The sequence below is a fragment of the Colossoma macropomum genome, unplaced genomic scaffold, assembly GCF_904425465.1.
Source record: "Colossoma macropomum unplaced genomic scaffold, Colossoma_macropomum, whole genome shotgun sequence".
NCBI classification, from domain to species: Eukaryota; Metazoa; Chordata; class Actinopteri; order Characiformes; family Serrasalmidae; genus Colossoma; species Colossoma macropomum.
The window spans coordinates 33,343,558-33,366,596 of NW_023494804.1; the positions used below are offsets into that span (position 1 = coordinate 33,343,558).

The window sequence follows — 23,039 nt, forward strand, 5'->3', positions numbered from 1 at the left end:
TAGAATTACTTTGTTGTGACAAAACCAAGTAATTGTACTGTAGTTTTTATTGGCAGCCTAACATAAGTCACCTAAGATTGCATTAGATGAAGTCTAAGCTGATCCTAAATATTGAAGGACTCAAATGTGATTGGAGGTTGGGGAGGGGGGGCTGAATCAGGACATCCATAGTTCAGTAATAAGTTGATTCCTTAAGAGCAGGTCATTTTATATATATTAAACTAATTCAGAACAGTTAGGAAACCAAAACTACTCAGCCAACAGCTGTCCCGTGGTCAGAATCTGACCAGTTATGACAAGATGAAGGACTGCAAAACTGATAACAAAGTCACTGAGAAGGCCATGTAAAGGTCATGCAAACTGCAAGCATATATTCATGTTGTACAACTAATCAGCTTCAATAAAATGGACTTTAATTCATGCCATGTTTGAATTTGTGTGTGCTGTTGTGCGGCTCAAATGATTTTCCTTTTGTTATGTTGAGGTCTTAAAAAGGTATTAAAAAGCATCAGATTTTTAAACCTAAAATTTTAAAATGAAGTTATACTTTGATTTGTCTCAGACTTTTTTTAATCTTAACTTTAATCCAAAAACTTCCTTGTTTTTGCATTGAGAAAGTTTTGCATTGGTGATGTTGTTTTATAAGTGTTGTTCTTTTGCAGTGGTGGTATGTTACTCGTACACCAGCACTACTGCCACGCCCCCCAGCGCCTCTGCCCCCAGCGGCAGCACAGCAGCTGCAGTCAAATCTCCCCGGCCTGCCAGCCCCGCCTCCAATGTGGTGGTCCTACCCAGTGGTAGCACTGTCTATGTAAAGAGTAAGTCAATCACTGACTGTTGTATTTGCGAAATGATTCGTCCCACCATTTGTTCACTGCTTGGTCATTAAACTGTAGTTAGTTGTTGTTTTAACTATTAGTTGGTAATGGTATTTTGCTATATGTTTGATTTGCTTGATATATCTATCGATATTTGCTTGTTTATCTGTAATTATATCATTAAGTAATTAATAATGTAATGAATTACACTTAAAATTATTTTAGATTCTGTATCAACAGCTTTGAGTCTGCACTTCTGACTTTTTCCATTTATTAGAGGTCAGAAAATAACAAACAAAAGATTAGACTCTGTGTTTTGAAGAGAGTTTCTCTGCTTGTTTGTTAGGTGTGTCTGGAGTAATGATTCTATATATACTAAAACTAACGGTGTATTATTTATACAGTATATTATTTCTTTTACTGTTATTATTTCCAATGTAGTGTTTATTGTTTAATAAATATCTAAAAATGTCACTAACTCCTTAAAAATGTGAAATATTGAAAAAAAAAAAACCTTAAATTACCTTATGATACGTATATACTATTTAATCCACAGTGTAGTTCAAACTGAATGAAATAACAGCACCCTTCATTTTTGTATGCATTTTTCTTTGAACTCCACTGCTGATGTGTGGTTGTACATAACAAAACAGTCATAATTCATTTTTACTTAAGCGATAGAACATGAGAGGGAGTGTGTTATCGCAAAATAAAATCACGGCTGTGATTTGGTCGCCGTAGATCATCACAGCTGTGATGTTATTCGCGATAACACACGACCTCAAGTGTTCTATTGCTTTTATACAACAGTTAAATAAATAAAGTAATAAATTAATAAACTGGGCTGTGAACGCGGCGTTTAATATGTTTTAATGTTCGCAGTTCCTTCACCAAATTATAGTTCCTTAACAAGCAGCTTTTTGCACAGCCAGCAGTTTATTCTCCAGCTCCTTACACTAAATTACAAAACTGTCATCACCACTGAGCAGCTTTTCAGTCGGCAGCTGTGACACAAGAACCTAAACAACTTGGAATCAGCCAGAAATAAACACAGTACCATTGGCCAAGCCTGTAGACTCGTCTTTTGAGTCAGACCAATTCAGAGCCATAAAACTGCCGCAATATCAAGTTTAGCTCAGTTTTGTCAGTTTTTGCCAGATCAGTATTAATGTTGTTTTGTTCCAGCCAGACTGTAAAACATCTTACAGCCCATTTAGTTTGGCGAATGGTGTTGGGTTCATTTCTGGCTGATTCCAGGTTGTTTAGCTGTCCTTCTGTCACAGCTGCCGACTGAAAAGCTGCTCAGTGGTGATGACAGTTTGGGAAATTAGCGTAGCCTCATCTTCAGAGTCTGACCAAATCGGCTGTTGGTCAAATGTGATCTTAAAAGTATCCATTTTCTGTTTGGGGCAAAGTAAGAAGTAAAAAATGTTCAAATGGCTTGAGCGTCTCCTACAGCTGTCAAAGTCGTTGTTTAGCAGCGGCGTCTCAGCAAAGTGATACAGTGTTTGTGAAAAAATTGTGCTGTTGTGGCAAAATAACAGCACAGTTAGAACGCCTCTCAACCAATCAGCTTGCATGGCCAGAACTAACTGTTGTATAAATGACCATTTTCTACCTTTTTTATGCCTTAGAATTAAACAGGCTGGTATTATATATGATCTCTGTTGTGATTGGTTGTCCTGTATTGTGCCAATACAGGATTGTGGTAACTGCTGTGTGCTCGATAGGGAGATGTATGTAAAAGTGATGGTTTGACATCACAAAAGCAGTGAACTAAAAACAGGTTATTTTTGCAGCTTAGTTTGCAGATATGGACTATATAAATTGGAAAATTTTGAAATTTAACAGTTTTATACACTACCTCATACTTTCTGCTTCCCAGCAACTTTTGAATGGTAGTGTGTATGTCGGTTGGGGAACGGTTAGGACTACTCAAACGATTTCTTTTGTAATAAATATTGTCTTTTTCTCAGGTGTGAGTTGCTCTGATGAGGATGAAAAGCCTCGTAAACGTCGCCGCACTAACTCCTCTGGCTCCTCCCCTGTGCTGTTGAAGGAGGTGCCTAAAGTGGCCCCGCCCATCTCAAAGACCATCACCGTGCCTGTCAGCAGCAGCCCCAAAATGAGTAATCTGATGCAGAGCATCGCCAACTCTTTGCCCCCCCACATGTCCCCAGTGAAGATCACCTTCACCAAGCCCACCACGCAGACCACAAACACCACCACACAGAAGGTCAGGAAGCTTACTTGCCCTCCTTCTCTTTCTCTTTATGACAGGAGCCTTGCTCTGTTTGAGCTCAACTGGTTTTCTTTCTTTTCTTTTCTTCAGGTAATTATCGTAACTACGTCTCCGAGCTCCAATTTTGTGCCCAACATCCTCTCTAAGTCACATAACTACGCAGCCATGTCTAAGCTGGTCTCCAGCTCCATGTTGACGTCAACCAATCAGAAGCAGACCATGGTGATATCAGCAAACACCAGCAATGCCCCAGGGCCCAGTCCTGTTGCCGTGACAACTGTGGTGTCCTCCACCCCGGCAGTGGTCATGTCCACCATGGCACAAAGTAAGTTAACAAATATGCAAATGTTTGTGTAAGCATTCGAGATCTCAAATAATGTTAATGTTGAGCCAATATTAGCAGAAAATGCTGGATGGATATCGGAGGGGAAAAAAATTTAATGAATCCAAATACAAATCTAGCCAAAAATAGAGGAGTAGAATGTTTGAGTACTTGATAGCTTAATTTTAGATGCTTAGCTTCACCCTTGTGTGGTGTTGATGTGTATGTTACTCAGTGGTCTGGTGGACCCACCATATGATTGTTTTTTTTTAATTAATCAGCCGTAACAATTTATGTAAAAATACCAGATGTTTAAAATATCACAAGTGTCCAGCGTAGGGTTCTCTTTTAGCAGCTGTAGCCAGTCAGCAGCCTGTCCATGTTGTCTACCCTCACACACACACATATACAAACACATACACACACAGACACACTGCAGGCCATGTAGGAGGAGAACAGAGTGAAGGACACAGCACCTCCACACTTTTATTCCCCGCAGGTTCACCCAACACCACATGTGTAATATAAATGTGTGGGGGGTGAACAGAGTGAAGACACTGAAAATGTGTTATTTCATATGATCTTCACAGAAAATGAGCAAAGGCCAAGAAATCTGGGGCTGAAATAATAAAAAATTGCATCTTTTTTTTATTTTTGGTAAACATTGAAAATGGGTCCCACAGACCCCAACACCACACAAGGGGTTAAAGGGGAATTCCGCCAGTTCAGAATGGTTTGATGTGAAATGCTCCATTCTAGAGAAACCTGCAGAGTCAGAGTTGTTCACAGTGGTGGTGATAGGAACCAGACATCCAGTGATTTTAATGCCTAGAACATGTTTTTTAATCCATTGAAGGCAGGGAAATATATGTGTAATAAGCCAAAATATTCCTAAAGAATCATATTTTCCACTATTTTACCGTTACCAAAATTTCATATAACGACTCAGAACACATGGAGTTTCACTGGTGGGTTTCAATAGCAAATAAAATGCAGCATTTGCGTCATAGACATCCTGACCCCTAGTTCCTCTTACCAACACTGTAAATAAATCGGAGTCGATAATTTCTCTACAGTGAACCACTTCTCATCAGAGCACTCTGAATAACTATATTTACTTCTCAGATTGAATTATATAGAAAATTGTGAGTAATCTGTGCTTTAATTATAAATGGTTCATTTCAAAGATTAGTCATTTTTGAAGCAAAAATATTGAATTGTTTATTCTGTCAGTGTGCCTGTTGTTAGCAATGACTAATTTGCAAATTATGTTGGTGAGTAATCGAGTAATCAGAGTTGGAAAAGCAGAATTTACCTGAACACTGACAAACTGTAGAAGGCTTTGATGAACAAAGGTTGGGCTGAGAAATAGGAGAGAGAAACAGGGAGGTGATAAGGAGGTGGTAGGATGTGAAAACATCTTCACTGGTAGGTTCACTGAAAGTAATAATGGTAAATTTATGCATCTTACATCGGGAGGAAGAGGAGCTTTAGGCTTTCTTTTAATTATAAGGTAGAATTGTAGTTATAACTCCATTATTGGAAAAGGGCAGTAGTTCGTAGTGGGCCGGTAGAGACGTATACACAAAAATATCACAGTCTCAGGCTAATTAGACATCATCAGTTTGAGACAATGCAGCCGTCTTAGCCAGAGATGAATATCAAACTCTTTAGTTCGCTCCGTTTGACGTGTCACGGTCTGCTTGACCAAATCCTGTTCAGTTCACTGCTGGTGGGACGCGTTTTATGATGAAACGAGGGAAATTCATCAGTGGAGCCAGCTTTCCTCCTCTTCTACCAGCACATCAGCGCTGTATACTGTATAATCTGCCTGTTTTAACGTCTGACTTATTGCTCTAATGTCGTTAATGCAGTTTGACCTGCAGCTCATAAAAACAACAGACGAGCCATAAAATAATAGCAAAGATATGTTTTATTTCCGACCATCAGCGACCTGAGTAGTTAAACTCAACTTGATAAACTAATGACAAAGAAGCAGAGATCAAGTAAGCCTTATTATTATTGTTGATTGTAGAGACGCTGATCCAAAAGCGTGAGTGGAGTGAGGTTTATTTCAAACGAGGCGCTAAAACCCTCAAAACTAATGAGACTCCAGACTAAACAATTTCTCCTGTGGGAAAGACACAAGTATTTTCAGGGAAATCGCGATGGACTGCAGCTCCAAATCACAGTCCACATCTACATCGACCTTTTTTTTTCTTTTTCACCCTTTTTGACATCTCTGCAAACCTGTTTTTAACATGTTATGTTTTTTAACATTTTGGTTTCTGTGATTGAAGTGAAATGGACGATCTGATCTTCTTCAGGTGCTAATTCACAGGTTATCAGTGTGAGCAATTAAGGGGGAAAAAAAGAAAACTATTTAAAAAAAAAAGTTGATGTTAGTTTTTCTGTGGGCCGCTATGCTTTATAGTTATAAACAGGTGGGTCTTAGGGTGAAAAAGGTTGAGAACCCCTGTCCTAGAGTAAACAAGTTTCTTACTGTAAGAGACACCAGTAGTAGAATTTTAAATGTGTTAAATAATTAAATATTTCTTCCTCAACCATCCCTGTGCAGCTGCTGAATTGCTAAAGTGCACTACTGCTTGTTTTGTATGTTTTCAGTGTGCATTTGTGTTGTTTGTAGGCTACTCTGTGTGCACATAGGGAGAAGCTAGAAGTTAGATTTTCACTGTGGTAGAGAATAAGGTTAATCTAATCTAAGGTAAGATAATCTAATTTAATTTTACTCAGCTGGTTCCTCTGCAGCAGTGAAGGTGGCCACAGCAAGACTGCCCTCTCCCAAGGCTCTGGTGGGCTCTCCCTCTCAGATTCTCCAGTTCCCCAAACAGCAGCAGCAGCAACAACAGCAGCAGCCTCAGCAGTCCCAGTCACCCAAAGGGCTGCAGGGATCGCCCATCTCCTCCTCTACTCAGAGCGTCAGCACACCCTCGGGTTCCAAACCCACCATTCAGATCAAACAGGAATCAGGTCAGAACCCAGTTTTTCTGCAGGTAGATCAGGAACCAGGGCTGATTCCTGAATTTCCATCACATTTACATATAGGGTTGGTATTACCGGACAGGGGTTAAGGATAGTCCTTTAAATGTAGACCCTCCATTCAGAACGTTGTGTAGTCCAGGACTAGGCTTAATCCCTGTCCAGACAGCCAACTTTCATTCAACTAGTAGATACTCATTACGGTTTTTGCAGGTCGACACAAGTACTTGGATAATCTACAGCAATGTATGACCCAAATGACAAGACCTCTATCGTAGCTTGATCTTGTTAAAGTTGCAATATGTATGTTTAGGGGGTTTGGAGACCTCTCTGGTGGAAATGTGTAATTGCAATCAATGTGAGGAACAACATTGTGTAACATCAGTCATGTTTCAAACCATTTGCGAATGGAAAAATCTGTTAATTGTTAGCGTGATGAGAGTATACCAAGAGAACTCAGTCAAAACTTGTTGTAGGACTTGTCTTCTAAGGATATAAGTAAATTATGTACTATTTTCAACATATTTTGTTGATGTTGAATTTGAGACCTAAATATTGAGACAACTTTTTGAGCCAGTGTGTGTGAGATGTTAATACGTAAAGCGGTATGATGTGGTCCGAAAAAACACCTGCAAAATCCAACGTGACACCTCTGACTAAGGCCCAGTCCCATTTCACCCCTTGCCCCTACCACCTAGCCCTTAGCCCCTGTTTTGCGCGTTCACGTCTAGGAGTAGAGTGTCCCAATTTTAGTTGAGATGCAGGGTAGGGCGAAGTGTTGGGGCTACATGGCCCTCCAAACAGAGGTTTTTCAGAGACTCCAAACAGTGTTATGAGGAAAAAAGAAAAACCGGCAAAATGGCTGCGTGAGAAACCAAAGAAACCCACAAATGTGAGAATTTTCTCAGTTAAAAATTACGATAACCTCTGTATTATCTTAGTTTAGAGTCGTTTCAGTGTATTATGGTAGTTTTCTTCATAACAAGCATAAAAAAGCGGAAATAATATGCTGAGCTAACTAGCTAGCTAACTTTTTCGTTCCACCTTAAATAGTCCAGCAGTTCTGACGCCTGAAGCGCCAGAATGTAACTGCTGCACCATTTAAAGTGGAACGGGAAAATTCAAACAAGAAGCTGGTGAATATCTGACTTAAGGTTCATATCACTGAAAAATTAGGGGAGGGTGATAATAAATAATTGCCCCCCTCTTTGAAAGCATATGATGCCCTAAATGTAACTAAAGCCCAGCAGTGAGGAGCTGAACTTTTCCGTTCTCTGGTATCACTGAAGACGGTCCGGGTGGCACTCAAAAACAAGGGGTAGAGGTAAAAAGAAGAAATGGGATTGGGCCTAAATAATCATTTCAGGCTTTACAGAGTGACTCACAACAGCAGCATTTTTTTCCTTCCCTCTTTCTCCATAATGCTGCTACTTAACATTTTTACAAAAAAAGCTTACAAAGTGCAGCATTAAATTAATACAAATGACTTTAAGGATTAATTAAGTGTTAATCTGAATCTCGTCTCATTTGTTTGCCATATGTTGTCATGGTTATTTCATTTAAATGTGTGTGTGTGTGTGTGTGTGTGTGTGTGTGTGTGTGTGTGTGTGTGTGTGTGTGTGTAGGTGTGAAGATCATCACACAGCAGATGCAGCCCAGTAAGATCTTACCGAAGCCCTCCAGTGCAGCCATGCCCAGCAGCAGCTCTGCTCCAATCATGGTGGTCAGCAGTAATGGAGCCATCATGACTACAAAGCTGGTCTCTACCCCTACAGGTTAGTTTTACCAGTTAGTTTTGGTCTTACTTTAGTCTTAGCTTAAACACTGTTGGAACTAATCAGAATTATGTTTTGTTTATTTAATAAGATAATGGTTGGTTTTAATTTCCGTCACCTGATCAGTCATACGCCTTTTTTTAATTTTCAGTTGCAGTATTTATCTGGCAGTTGTGTTTGCATCACAATGTGTTTCATTTTTATAGGCAAAAATGTATCCATTTTTTATCCGTGTATCTAAGCATGCCAAATTTTGAATGTTTGGCGATTCTGTTTGAAATCAAGTCTTTAAATACACATAAAAGATAAAAAGATTGATGGAAACCCAGCTATTGACTCAGTAATTCCTTTATTTATGTTTTCTTTGTTTTTTTGTTAACTGCTTTTTAATTTACTTTCTTTTTACGGTCTCTATTTATAAATGTAATTCTAAACATAGTCGATTCCAGTCTGATAAGTGCAAAAATAAAAAAAGAAATGAAATGTGTCTCAGAGTCGGTAGAGACCCAGTGTGTGTTCTGTGTATACAGGGACACAGGCCACGTACACCCGGCCCTCAGTCAGCCCCACTATCGGAGCCCGAATGGCCACATCACCAGCCGGGGCCACCTACGTCAAGACCACCAGTGGCAGCATCATTACAGTGGTCCCCAAGTCTTTGGCCACACTGGGGGGAAAGATCATCAGCACCAACATAGTGTCTGGTAAGATGATTTTAGGAGAAGTTCTTTAACTTTAGTAGCTGATCTGTGTAAACTCCTGTGTCTTATGATTTCTGCACTTCTGAACGACAGGCACCACCACAAAGATCACCACCATTCCCATGACCTCCAAACCCAATGTCATCGTGGTTCAGAAAACCACAGGGAAAGGCACCACCATTCAGGGCTTGCCTGGGAAGAACGTGGTCACCACGCTGTTAAATGCTGGGGTAAGATCATATTAATAACCTGTAAACTATATTTCTTCTCAGAAGTGATTTGTGTTTTGTTTGAAGCGGCTGGTCCTGTCAAGGCATTGATTTGACTCAAGTAATATGCATGTGAGCTTCTAAGTGGTAAAACTGGCTAAGAGGGTTGGGTCCTATTGCTGGGAGTCCTGAAGATCATGGTTCAGAAGCCAAGGGAGCATAATTGGCCCTGCTCTCTTGGTCAGAAGGATGAGTCTAGGGCTGTATGGCATGGATATATATCGCTGCTGTCAGAAGAAAACCTTTGACGCTTTTCAGTTTTTTTTACATAATTTGAAAATACTTGTTACCCTTTTCATAGTATGTAAATTTCATGATGAATGGACCAAAAGAAATGTCCCAAAATGTCTGGTTCCATTCACCTACATTAAAAGTAAAGTAGGTTTTTTTTGCTTCTCCTGTACAGATACGAGGCTTTTTTCCGACAACAGCAATATATATATATATATATATATATATATATATATATATATATATATATATATATATATATATATATATATATATATATATATATATATATTTTATTACTTTTTATTTTTATTTACTATTTTTAACATATTACCACATAACATAGCATAACATGACCACGTTTTATGTAGAATGTAGAAAAAAGAAAAATAATAATAAAAGGACACTTAGAGCAAAAGTGACCCTGTGACTTCTGTAAACAAGAACACAAACGTAGGTAAGTGTATAATTACACTTAGAGCAGTAAAAATAATATCAGAAAACCACAGGGAAAGGCACCACCATCCAGGGCATTCCCCCAACAGGGTTTTCTATATGTAAAATTAATTAAATATGTTTTAAATGAATAAATATCTAAGTAACATGATGCAGTTTCCATAAAATGCTCCTTTTCATTGTGGTAGAGATTTGTTGTGTTTCTCACAACCGTAGCCACTGTTGCTTAACACGTTTTATAGACTGAACACACGCTTACCGAACTGGGCAGTCAGCACTGTCCTTTAGCTTCAACATCCTTGTAGCTGCCCTGCTATGTTGTGTGAGCAGCAGTTGGAACAGATGAGGTTGCTGATGCCTCAGAGGAAGCACATGCATGCTTCACACTGCCTGTTAGTTGGTGCCTTTATAATAAACGGCTGATAAGTGGGGAGATAATCGATAGTTGGAGCAAAGATCCAGTGTTGATCTGTGTGTGTTGATCTGGGTGTGTGTTAGGGGGAGAAAGCTCTGCAGGCAGTGCCAGGAGCAAAGCCTGCAATCATCACGGCATCTCGGCCGATCACGAAGATGATAGTAACGCAGCCGAAGAGTCTGGGCTCAGCAGTGCAACCGACCAGCACTACTAAAATCATCCCCACCAAGATCGTCTACGGCCAGCAGGGCAAGACCCAGGTCTGCTACAGACATATTCATTTAGCCTGTTAATAGAGATAAAAAATGTCCCAAAATTCTGCCTTCCAGCAGATGAGTGACTCGAATCCCTTGCTGTGCAGGTGTTGATAAAGCCGAAGCCCATGGCGTTCCAGACGGCCGTGGTGAGCGAGCAGACGAGGCAGCTGGTCACCGAGACACTGCAGCAGGTGTCCCGTGGGGCTGAGGCAGGTGCAGTACCAGGCTCCAGTCAGGAGGGGGCGCTGAAGGATGACTCTCCTTCTTACATGGAAAGCAGCCCTGCGTCCTCAGACAGTACACACGGTGAGAGGCTTCACTGCTTTCAAAAAAGTTGTTAATATCTTAAGAGCTCTCCAGAAGAAATGTGTGTGTGTGTGTGTGTGTGTGTGTATATATATATATATATATATATATATATATATTTGACACAGTTACTAATAATGTATTTAATTTTTAAAAATCCAATAATATAAATTTTACATTAAATTTACATTTACAGTATTTGGCAGTCTTATTCAGAGCGACTTACAGTTTGATCATTTTACACAGATAGGCGAAGGTAGTGTTATGAGTCTTGCCCAAGGACTCTTATTGGTATAGTGTAGGGTGTTTACGCAGGCAGGGACTGAACCCCAATCTACAGTGTAGAAGGCAGAGTTGTTACTTGTTACAGCTTCTTTGATTCCTGCTGGTTGAAACCTGTAGTTACACACATTCAGCTGCAACCAAATTGGATAAAAATTAGGATTGTACAGATATTTGCTTTTAAAATACCAGAATTTGATGTATGTTTTATTGTACTCTGAAAGAGCACAATGTTTAGATGATGATGGGCTACTGTGCATAAAATACTACATTTTATCTGTTTTAATACATTTGTAAGGGCAAATATGTACATGACACACATATTCATCCCTAATAAAAACAGATATGACTGTCTAACTAAGCATAGCCTCATATACCTAATTTCCAGTTGCTACTTCTGTTATTTGTGCGTAATAAGAAAGAAGTCTCTAATATAAATATCCAAATGCTTTTGAAATTCCTCCGTGTGTTATCCTCCTTCAGCGGGCGGGGCTGAGGGGGGTGATGGTTAGTGATGCTCTGTTGGTGTGAAGTGTTTCTAAGCTGCACTCTGTCCCTGTTCTCCAGAAGCCCAGCCAGTGGTGCACGTCATCACCTCTAGAGGCCAGGATTGGGCTGAGCAGGAGGTTGCCGTAGAAGCGAGTCCCACTATCATTTACCAGGATGTGAGCGGAGAGGCTCAGTCGGCAACGTCCACCATTAAAGCCCTGTTGGAGCTGCAGCAGACCACAGGTGTGTTAACTTAAGCTGCTCCATTTGTAAACGTCCCTCATTTAGAGCAAGAAATAACATGTAGTTTGGTTGTTGTGTGTCTCTTAGCAAAGGAGAAGGGTGAAGCCAAACCCAGACAGCACACCATTGATCTGAGTCAGATGGCAGTGCCCATCCAGATGGCCTCAGAAAGGAGGCAGTCACCCGAGCCCTCAGGCCAGGCTGCAGGTGAACCCGAAACTCCAGCAGAGTGCAGCACTATAGGTACTCTTCGCTGTCCTGGCAGCCATGCAACTACACCTTTACACCAGCTTTAAGCATAATTGTGCTTTAACTATGCTTTAAGCATAATTGCCATGTCAGCCTTTGCATTACCGATATTGCAGAAGGCTGAAATATGCAATTGACTCGGGTTTTATTGTTTGCTGCTAACACTCTTCAATGAGATTGCTGTGATTATGCCTTGAAGAAGGTGACATTCTCATACACACACAGAATGTTAGCATGGCCAGATGGCCAGCAGACAAGACAGATGAGGTAGCTTGGTGCTTTAGCTTTCGTTTGGTAGTTAGCTTTCACTAGGTGAGTTTCTTTGGCTCAAAGAGGGAGTCCCTGTTTAATGTAGACTTGGTTCAACACCCTGACTTTTAACATACAGGGTGATTCAAAAAGATTCATCTGATTTCAAAATGATTTATTTCACTTGTAAATCATTACAGAACAATGCAGTAAACTGTAAATGGTTTAAATGAGCATAAAGTTTATTATGTAATTTTACAAGTGCTCAATATGAACCTCCTCCAGCTGTACAGACATCAACGCCATAGTCAAATTCATCCCATACTCAACTGAGCATGTCGGGTGTCGCTGCACTCACGGCTCTTTCAGTGTGATTTCGGAGATCATCCAGTGTTGTGGAACCAACAACGAACGCTCTGAGCTGTTGGAGCTTCACAGCCGATGAAAATCACACTGCAGTTATGACGGATTCCCTCTTATTGAAGTGGAGAACGCAGAACGCTTTCTGCTCAGGGGTCTCATCTCCTCCCAGACTGAAGGGAGCCATCTTCCACTGACAGTCAGAAACTCTATGACCCCCTCTTTCAATTGGATTGTGATTGGTTCCTAGATGCCTCACTGTTGTAAAAATATGGAATCTTTTTTTTAATCGCTCTGTATTTTAAGTTTTGGTTTTCGGTGCATGGTGAAAAAGTATGGCAGTGTGTGTGATATAGACTGTACTGTCTGTGTGTTCAGGTAAATCAGTGAAGACTGCAGGAGGAAGTGAAGTGTCTGCATCCAGCAGCCAGTCATCAGCTCTCTCCTCCACAGTGAAAAGCTCCAGCGCTGCTCCTTCCACCAGCACTACCACACACAGCGCTCAGGTACTGAAATAACTTTATGTATGTATGTATGTATGTGTGTGTGTGTGTGCGTGTGGTTATTTACTCACATTATTTACTGTTATGTAATTATTTTGCTCCTGTGTCAATGTCATGCAGCAAAAAAATCTAATTTCTACAATCTCCCCTGCGCCCTAAATCAATGTAGTGAATCAGCCAAGTCATTTTGGTTTCTAGTTCTTTAGTTTTCTAGTTAGTTTTCTTTGAAACTCCACCAGTTGGCGTCGTGCAAACTACATGCCTAGATCATCACACACTTGCCTCAAACCATGTTGTTATTAAGTAATCTTAAAAACAGACTTGCACAACACGTGAGTGACTCAGGCAGCGTTCATGAGCTATCTGTGAAAACGAGTCAGGGAGGAAATGCAGCACGAGAGATTCACAAACCTCTGCTCAGGCACTAGCTGATCATAAACAAACGAACAGCTCTTCAGGTTTTAATTCAATTTTATGAGACTTTGACAAGCCAGTTTGCCAGTAGTCACATAATGCTGACACACACAGAAGGTAAAGTTGGCTAAAAGCGCTGCTGTTCAGAGTTTTTGGTTTAACTTGTGTACTTGTGCCTTAACTCACCCACCAGTCACTTTGTTTTCACTTAGATATCATGATATTGTAGAGATGATGGTGAAAAATGAAGGAGGACACGCTGCAAAAAGTCAACTACCGCACACATCTTGTTTGTATTGTAAATTAGAATCTGTGTTCAAGTAATTTAGCCTGCTTAATACTTTTAATTTATTATAATAATTCTTGAATCGTTAAATCGAATTGGTGAATCAAGTCTCTGTTTAGTGCATCATACCAAGTTGTTCTTAATTCACAAAAATAATTTTTGAATCATATCAAAACCAACAAATCCTGAATCAAATCACTGACAGCTCACAGTTTACGCCCCTACTAATCACACAGTTTGTGTGATGGTTTTAGTACCTGTGAGAAATGATGTTAAGTGTGTTTGTGTGTGAATATTGCAGGCGGTTGCATCTCCAGTGCAGGCCAGGCCGCTGGAGGAGCAGGCTGTAGTGGAGGAGGGCGAGTTGGAGGGCGACACGCTGGACCCTCAGACCGGACTCTTCTACAGATCAGCCCAGCCCCCACCTCCCCCCTTGCAGCAGCACCGCACCCAACCTCATGCCCTCAGCAAGCCTCCCGCTGCCCTACCCACACCCAGCAAAGCCGCCCCAGGCCCAGCTGAAGCAGCTCCGGCCTCCAAGAGACCAGAGCAGGCCAGCCCACGACCCCCTGCTCCAGCAGCGGCTGCAAAACCTTCCGTCTCTCCCTCTCCCTCTTCCTCTGCCTCCTCTGGAGCTGCAGCGCAGCCAACCCTGCACACCCTGCCCACCAAACCCCCCCACACTCCACAGCTGCCCAAACTGCAGCAGGCACCAAGCTCACACAACCGGCCCAACACACACACGCAGCTGTCCCAGCCACCGCCGTTGCAGGCCCACCACCCTGTAAGCTTGGACAAGACAGCCAGCAGTAGCAGCCAGGTTAGTGCACACGTAAAAGTTTCCCTAAGAATCTGGTGCTGGACGTCTTGACCAGCGTCATTTTAACACAAGTCTGTGATATGAGGCACAAGTACATACTTTGACTAGCAGATGTCTTCATTAGGCTGTGGTGTTTACTTTCTTCATAAATGGAACCACATTTGCTGTGTTTTTTCAGTTGGAGAATAATGTTTTTTTTTTCTACTCTTTGTTTTTTTTTTTGTTTTGTTTTGTTTTTTTTAAACAGATTATTTCTCAGCCAAAACCTGTTAAAGAAACACTCCAGGCAAAATGAACAGTGTAATCGTGGCTACATCTGTTGTTAACATGCTTACTCGCTTCCTGCAGCGGAGCAGCACTAGTCTGTAAAGTGAAATGATGATGTAGGTTCTAATAATGTATTTTGAAGAACTTTTGAAAGAACTATTGAAAAAACTTCAACTGATGAGAGTAAGATTTTTGAGGTTAACTTTGGTTTTTTAGATAGCAAACGCAGGAAGACAGATAGCTAATGTTACTGCTAGGAAGCTGGATATCTTATTGTAGCCGTCTAACTGTACTAACCGTTCAAATCACTGTTACAGAAAAGACAGTGGATTACTCAAATAACAGAAATGGCTCATCAAATGAGAAAGACAGTAAGCTAAAAGCTAAAGTGGATTATCTAGATCAGCATTTCTCAACCTGTGGGCCACGGACCACCCTCTAGTGGTCTGCGGGCCCGTGCTCAGAGGGAGGCAGTAATCCGTAGTGGGCCGGTAACGTCACTGTAAGTATATAGAAATATTAATAGAGACGTTCAAATAAAAACGTTGCAGTAGTGGCTAGTTAAACGCCATCAGTCTGAAACTACGCAGCCACGGGTGCACGATGCAGACAGCGAGTCAGAGATGGAGAAGTTTCTCAGGGCGCTTTGTTTGGTGAAGACTTATCACACCTTTTTCTTTAGTTCACTCCGAAATTGACACGTGTGACCACTCCAACCATATTCGGCTCTGCAGCAAACAGCTGAACCGGTCTAGATGAAACCCGCCGCTCTCTGTCTGCTTTAAACCGAACCCTGTTCAGTTCACTGCTGATGGAAACACACTCTGTGATCAAATGAGGGAATTTATAACAGAGCTGGCTTTCCTTCTTTTCTAGAGGCACATCAGCACCGTACAATCAGCATAATGACTGTTTTAACAACTGACTCTTTAGACACTGAGCACAAGCTGCTGTTAGAAACAATAGACGAGCCATAAAATAATAGAGAAAAGATGCGTTTGATTTCAACTCATGAATCGTGGAGCATATATTTGGCTGAGCAACAGCGACCTGAGTGGTTAAACTCAAACTGATAAACCGATGACAAAGAAGCAAGTGTCAAGTAAGATTTACCATTATTGTGGATTGTGACGACGCTAATCCAAAAGCCCAGTGAGTGGAGTGTCATTTATCTCAAATGAATCACTAAAACCCTCAAATCTAGAGAGACATCTCAAGACCAAACATTTACTCTTTTGAAAGAGCCAGAGGAGTTTTTTAGTGAAAACGCGATCGACTGCAGCTCCAGATCTCATCTACCTTGTATGTTTCTATTCTTTCTTTTTTTTTTCAGCCTTTTTATCAGCACTTCAACTATGTGGTATTTTAACATGTTTCATGTTTTTTTAACATGCCTGCAAATTTTGCAAACCTGCTGACAGTCAGAATGGCCAATCTGATCTTTCTTTTTCTGAACCTGATTTTCGGGTTTTCAGTGTCAGCATCTAAGAAAAGAAAAATAAAGTTGTATTTAAAAAAAGCTGGTTTAAGTTTTCCTGTGGGCTGCTATGCTTTGTGGTTATACACAGGTGGACCTTGGGGTGGAAATGGTTGAGAACCCCTGATGCCTTAACTCAGTTCGGCTTCTTTGGCTAAAAGGGTGAAACCTCCGTTTTGTGCAAAAAAAAAAAAAATAGAATCATTTTTCTCTTTATGATGTTAATTAAGGTGAAACTTAGACTAATGCTATTTTTTAGCGTTTACATCAGCGACTAAGCTAACATTGATGAATGGTTGACACCACAGGGATTCCCAGTGGTTATTTGATGTATTTGCATAGTCCATGCTGGGTACTGTAGTGAGAGAACATTGATGAACAAAAAAAAAATTTTAAAAATCAAGTGTTGTCAGACTGATGAGGCTGAGGACTCAGCAGCTAATTCAATGCAGTTGCAGTGGAATAAAATGCAAGTACATCTTTGAGGATAAGCAAGTTTAGTTTCTAAAGAAATTCTCTCTCTCTCTCTCTCTCTCTCTCTCTCTCTCTCTCTCTCTCTCTCTCTCTCTCTCTCTCTCTCTCTCTCTCTCTCTCTCTCTCTGTGTCTCAGGTGCAGCAGCCGATCATCACGCAGGGCGCTGCGGTCACCAAGATCACATTCGGAAGTCACCAGTGTCCACCCGTGTCCAGCAGCGGCGAGGCAGCGGCTAAGCTTCAAGCGGAGTCAAGCTCAGGCCTGGGTGCGGCCGAGAAACCGTCCGTGTCAGACATCCTGAAGATTTCAATGATGGAGGCCGAGATTGACCCGAGTGCAGAGTCCATGGTGGTCGACTCATCCAGCGACTGCAGCCCCTTTACCAAAACGGCGTCAGCCTCCCCCCTCATCAGCAGCTCCAAACACACACACTCTCACACGCACGGTGCCTTCGGTCGGCTCCAGAAGAGCAAAGACCTGGACGTGATACAGGTAGGCAAACCCGTGTGGTTTTCTGTGTAAGCAGTCTTAGACCAGAGGCTCACCCAACACAAATATACACGTGTTCTAATGCAGGAGACACAGGAAGTACATCATGTGGATGATATATGTGAGGTTTGTGAATGAGACGGCTCTTTGAGAGAACACTGGCAGCAGACTTACGTTGAAGAGAGGTTTTTTGTTCTGTTTTGTTTTTTTTTGTTTTTTTTTTTAATATTTATTTTTTTTAAGACAAAGTAAATGGGGTAGATCTTGTGACCTCATAGCTGAAAATCACAGGACTCTCCTCTTGGATCTCCTTGGAACATTTTTCATTATCTCCAAACCGGCTCGTTAGAAGGAAGACTAAGATCTTATTGACAGTTAAATGATCGATAACATGGCAAAAGTTTTTTTTTTTTTTTCAGTGGTGACAGTGCTAAGGATGAAGAGCCGTTTGAGAGCAGAAATCGGCGACTCTTAATTGTGAGCTGAGCCAATTGATCTGTCTCATTGAAAAGAACCGGATTGCCCATCACTGGGCCACAGTGATAACACAGGAGCGCAGAGGTCACTAATAGGCGGACCGCGGCCCGAGTCCGGACCCAGACGCTGTCCTACGCCGACCTGGACCTATAACTGATAAACTAAGGAGAATTATTAAATTTCGACGGGGTGGTCCTATTTTAATCGGCATAACTTCTCTAGCCTATATGGTAGCTTTAGTGGCCCGCGAGACCCCCAAACCAATCACATGCGTTGTAAATATCACACCTGACGCTACTCAGCCAATCAGATCTGTGCATTACGATGAGCACTGAGACTTGAGCGAGTGACGCACACACAGTGGAGGGGTGAGGCGAGAAACAGCAGTCGGACAAGAAAGTGAGTCAGAGGGAAGTTATTTCACATTGTGCGCTCTAAAAAGAGAAAACTGACAATAAATGTTGTTGAAATATGACTGAATTGTACTTTATTTGATTTGACATTCAGTTGTTGACCGTATAAGATGTTGATATACCTACTAGGCTACTTCAGTAAACAGTATATGGCATTGAATCATAATGCAAGTTAGACATTATGATGTTCCGGACCTTCGCTTGACCTTCATCTGAAACGAGCTTCACTTAACTGTGCTCTTGTGGGACAAAAAAATGTAAATATGTACAGTTATACCCATCACCACAGTTAGCATGCCACCATCATTAATGCAGTCATAGGAAGGCCTAGATTAAAAGCCTCACTACTCAAGGGGGCAGTAGAGTAGCAATCAAAGTGTCTGTGAAGTGGCTGTTATTCCAATAGCCAGAACAATAATAAACAGGTCTATATTTGCAGAGTGTGAGCTGCTGTACTTCTGTAGGAGTTGTAGGTTCAACCTGTTACACCTGCTGTTACACCCCTTGTTGCAATACTCGGACTACAGTTTATGCTACATAAGCTGATGAGCTTGGGTACTCGAGTACTCGGTCAGCCGTTCCTGTGGTGCCTGGGTTTGAATACTAAAGTCACTATTTGGGTATTCATTCTGTTTCTTCATTGGAAGACAAAGACAATATACAGACCAACAGCTGTAAAAATGTTGCTTGTATTTGTGAGTGTGCTATTCTTTGCTACTACGAAATGCAAGTGCCTTCATATGAATGGGTTGTCAAGGGCACATCGTTAAGGATGTGGCTGAGAAGGCAGAGAAAGCACAACTTTTGAGCCTGATAGTAGCTCGAGAATCAGTGAGCTGACAGACTGGCATTGTCCACTGAAGAAGAGAAAGCATCTGATGACAAGTCTCTATCAGCGTCTAGTGTTGTAGCAGTGGGCTGTAGTTTCAGGTCATTAGCTCATCTAAGGCAGCCTCCGTTATGTTACTAATCTGACATTTTCATTTTTGGATAATAACTCGTGTTTTGAAATGTATTCCGCTGCGTGATGGAATAATTTCCACCAGAATTAGTTTTTTTCTTTTCTTGGTATTGTTTTTTTTTCCTACTCCGTGCTTTACCAGATATCCGTTCATGAGCTCTTACCGATAAACAACTATAAAATTTGGTTGAGCTCTCTAATGAAAAACAGGCCCTAATTGTTTCTAGTATTGCAGCCAAAAAAAGGTAATACTTTTAAACTAGAATTGTTAAAAGAGATGGTTAAATGAGATGAATTTACAGTTAAATGAGTTGATTTGCTGTGTTTTTTTTTTTTTTCTGTTCTGTTTCTCTTTTTTCTTTTTTACTTCCGCTCTTTATGTGTATTAAAAAATTGGGGGGAAGAAATTAGTCAGAATTTCACATCCCTGATTTTTAGGTGATGCATTTTAAAATGCAACGATGTGTGAAATTGGTATGCAAAGGCTTAAAGCAGTGTCACTTGTGCATAGTGAAGGGTTTGTTTCTGGCCTTATTGAGTGTTACAGAAGCTCTTTAGTAACTCTACTGTAAGAATTGGTAACCTTTTATGAATTGGACCTTCTGTGGTTAACGCTGAGAGCAGGGATGCATCAGTACTACTTATTCTCTTCCGATGCCGATACATGATGCTTAAGTATCGCTCGAAACTGTGTGTACTGATACTAACTCTATTTAAATTTTTCCTGATATTAAATAAAAATTTCCTGGAGTTTGGTAAATAACAGTCATGCGCGCTGTCAGTTGCTGTGGTCCAGCTGCGTATTTCTCACTGCTGTCCGATGCAGCTGATCGTCGAAACTAACAGTTTAAGACCTATTCCAACTGGTATATAACCACTACCTTTGAAATACCAGCATTAAAGATTTTGCATGAACGTCAGAAATTGCTTTGTGGTATCGGTATCCCCATCGCCAGCGCCAGAATCTGTCTCGGTGCAGCCCTAGTTCAGAGTAATAGTAGACGTGTGTAAGAGTAAGAGTGACGTTAGTAAATTAATAATTAAATGGAATGTTTGGTTATAAATGGATAATACCTGTCTTGCAGGTGATCCCCCAGTACTCCATCATGCCGGACTCGAGTCAGTCGAATGTGGTGGTGGAGCCCAGTGGCTTTCTGGAGATCACCGACTACACCAGCCAGCGCCTAGATGAGGAGGCCGCCATGGAGCAGGAAGTGGACAGCAGCAACGACGAGGGGGCTGCAGCCAGCCCTATGGAGGCCTGCGCTGACCAGTCACAGTGAGCGGGAGGGCACATTCAGAACTGCTCCCTATCAGACTGACCATGAACACTGCTGAGAAGGAGCAGCACAGCAGCCTGTGCTCAGATCACGCTGTTGTCCTAAGGAGAACTGAAGTAATCAGTCTAAAGGAGCACATAGTGTGTGGACCCCAAACTCTGGATGAAAAAGAAGAAATAAGTATCTTACAGTTGGCTTGAACAGCAAGACTGTTCTCTTCTCAACACATTTCAGCTGATTGTGTTTTTTCATAGGACAGTTCGCTGAACTGAAGCTACTATTTGTGAAATTGTAAGCAAAACGATGAGGACTTTTTGGATGTGTTTACTTAACATCCTGCATTGTCTCAAGGCGAGAGCGTGCTAATTGGATTCTGGGGACGATAACTGTGGAGGAAGAGCGCAGGATTTTGGTTCCGATCCGGTTAGGTTTCATTTTTAAAGCCCCAGGGAACCGTGTTTTCTTTCTAATTAAGTAAATCATGCTCTTGTAGGCAAACAGTATATTTGTACAAAGTATGCCTTGTGAATAATGTTCCAGTATACAACAACTGACCGTTTTTTCCGATTCGGTCAGTTGTGTGTATAATAACACACACACACACACACACACACACACACACACACACACACACACACACACACCGATCAGGCATAACATTATGACCACTTCCTTTTTTCTACACTCACTGTCCATTTTATCAGCTCCACTTACTATATAGGTGCACTTTGTAGTTCTACAGTTACAGACTGTAGTCCATCTGTTTCTCTGCATACTTTGTTAGCCCCCTTTGACCCTGTTCTTCAGTGGTCAGGACCCCCTTGGACCCTCACAGAGCAGGTACTATTTGGGTGGTGGATCATTCTCAGCACTGCAGTAACACTGACGTGGTGGTGGTGTGTTAGTGTGTGTTGCGCTGGTCTGAGTGGATCAGACACAGCAGTGCTGCTGGAGTTTTTAAACACCTCAGTGTCACTGCTGGACTGAGAATAGTCCACCAAACAAAAATATCCAGCCAACAGCGTCCTGTGGGCAGCATCATGTGACCACTGATGAAGGACTAGAGGATGACCAACACAAACAGTGCAGCAGCAGATGAGCTATCGTCTCTGACTCTACATCTACAAGGTGGACTGACGAGGTAGGAGTGTAAGTGGAGCACACACACACACCCCTCTTCCCTTTTGTTGTAAACTGGTAAACTGGTCAGTCCAAGACTTCACACAGCTTTAACAAAATTATGCGTTGCCCACTGTTTCACTCTGTTCAGAGAAGTCTGAGAAACTTTGCAAAAAAAAGCTAATTAGCAAGCTAAAGCTGCCGTGGCCAGCGTCCTGTGAATATTCCAGCAGTGATGTGGAAATAAAACCTTATGTGGGTTATTCTTACAAACTGACAGAAGCTGGGGCCCAACCCGAATGACAGAAGCTGGGGCCCAACCCGAAAAATTACAATGACTAAAACTGAACATTTTCTCTCTTATTTGGACATACAAACAGTTATGCCTGCTTGAGTAATTAACAAGAAACCTAAATGATTCATTTTATATATAATTTTTTTTTTTACACTTTCTAATTTCAGTGACCAAATTCTCATTACCGCAACACTACAGGATTTGAAGATAAATCTGTAAATATTTTTTGCAGCTTTTCACAATTTGTATATTGTTATTAGAATAAGTATTTACAGCAAATTATTAAAATTATGTATAATTTGCAAAATACAGTGTTCTGTAATTTTATCTCATTACCGCAACACATAGAAAGACACTGAGTTTATCTTTCTACATAGTGTTTTGTTGTTTTATATTACATGCTTACGGTTTACAAGAATAACATTAAGTAAATTGATTCAACAGTTAAACATAACGAATAAATAAAATAAATAAAAGTGATAAATATCAGCGGTGAGATACATTTCGCTGTTGTCAGAAGAAAACCTTGTATCTCCAAAATGATACGTTTACAGGAGAAGGAAAAAACCTGCTTTACTTTTAATGTAAGTCAACGGAACCAGACCTCTTTCCGCGTTGTTTTGGGCTGTTTCTTTTAGTTCATTCTTCATGAAATTCACACACAATGTAAAGAGCAACAGGTATTTTCAAATTATGTCAAAAACTGAAAAATGGAGATACAAGGTTTTCTTATATGATATGCAGTAACACCTTGCGGTAATGAGAATTAGGGTAAAAGCCGCAAAACTTTAAGATTTAAAAATGAACAGTACCATATAGAGGTCCAGTTGATCTACAAAAATGATATGGATGTTGTTTATCTGCAGATATTCATTACTCTCCAATATTTATGGGCATGTTTTGAGGTGGTTTTGTAAGAAAGACCCACTTTTTTTTTTTTAAGACGTCACCACGTAAGAGCTGGATTTTTTTTTATGCTGCAAGCTCGCTGTTTCACACTGTACATGCACGTTGGTGAAGCAAACAGCGTTTTCTGACCACATTTTTTTTCCAGTAATGCATAATAAGCATAACCTACAGATATCTTTCTTCCATTACA

The 23,039-nt window shown here is 41.0% G+C and overlaps 1 protein-coding gene across 4 annotated transcripts in view; it reads left to right on the forward strand.

Moving 5' to 3' along the window:
• Nucleotides 1-21,156, forward strand: part of emsy (EMSY transcriptional repressor, BRCA2 interacting) — a 28,570-nt gene extending 7,414 nt beyond the window's left edge. For 2 of the 4 annotated variants that reach the window (XM_036595297.1, XM_036595298.1), the window contains exons 7-21: nt 663-818; nt 2,795-3,054; nt 3,151-3,385; nt 6,137-6,373; nt 8,008-8,157; nt 8,688-8,861; nt 8,952-9,088; nt 10,313-10,489; nt 10,591-10,792; nt 11,642-11,806; nt 11,894-12,049; nt 13,043-13,170; nt 14,169-14,687; nt 17,042-17,398; nt 20,332-21,156. In XM_036595297.1, coding sequence (XP_036451190.1) covers nt 663-818; nt 2,795-3,054; nt 3,151-3,385; nt 6,137-6,373; nt 8,008-8,157; nt 8,688-8,861; nt 8,952-9,088; nt 10,313-10,489; nt 10,591-10,792; nt 11,642-11,806; nt 11,894-12,049; nt 13,043-13,170; nt 14,169-14,687; nt 17,042-17,398; nt 20,332-20,529 — 3,251 coding nt within the window. In that variant the 3' untranslated portion in view covers nt 20,530-21,156. The remainder of the gene's footprint in view (nt 1-662; nt 819-2,794; nt 3,055-3,150; nt 3,386-6,136; nt 6,374-8,007; nt 8,158-8,687; nt 8,862-8,951; nt 9,089-10,312; nt 10,490-10,590; nt 10,793-11,641; nt 11,807-11,893; nt 12,050-13,042; nt 13,171-14,168; nt 14,688-17,041; nt 17,399-20,331) is intronic. The other 2 variants (XM_036595300.1, XM_036595299.1) reach the window with 2 other exon arrangements.
• The last annotated feature ends 1,883 nt before the right edge of the window (nt 21,157-23,039 follow it).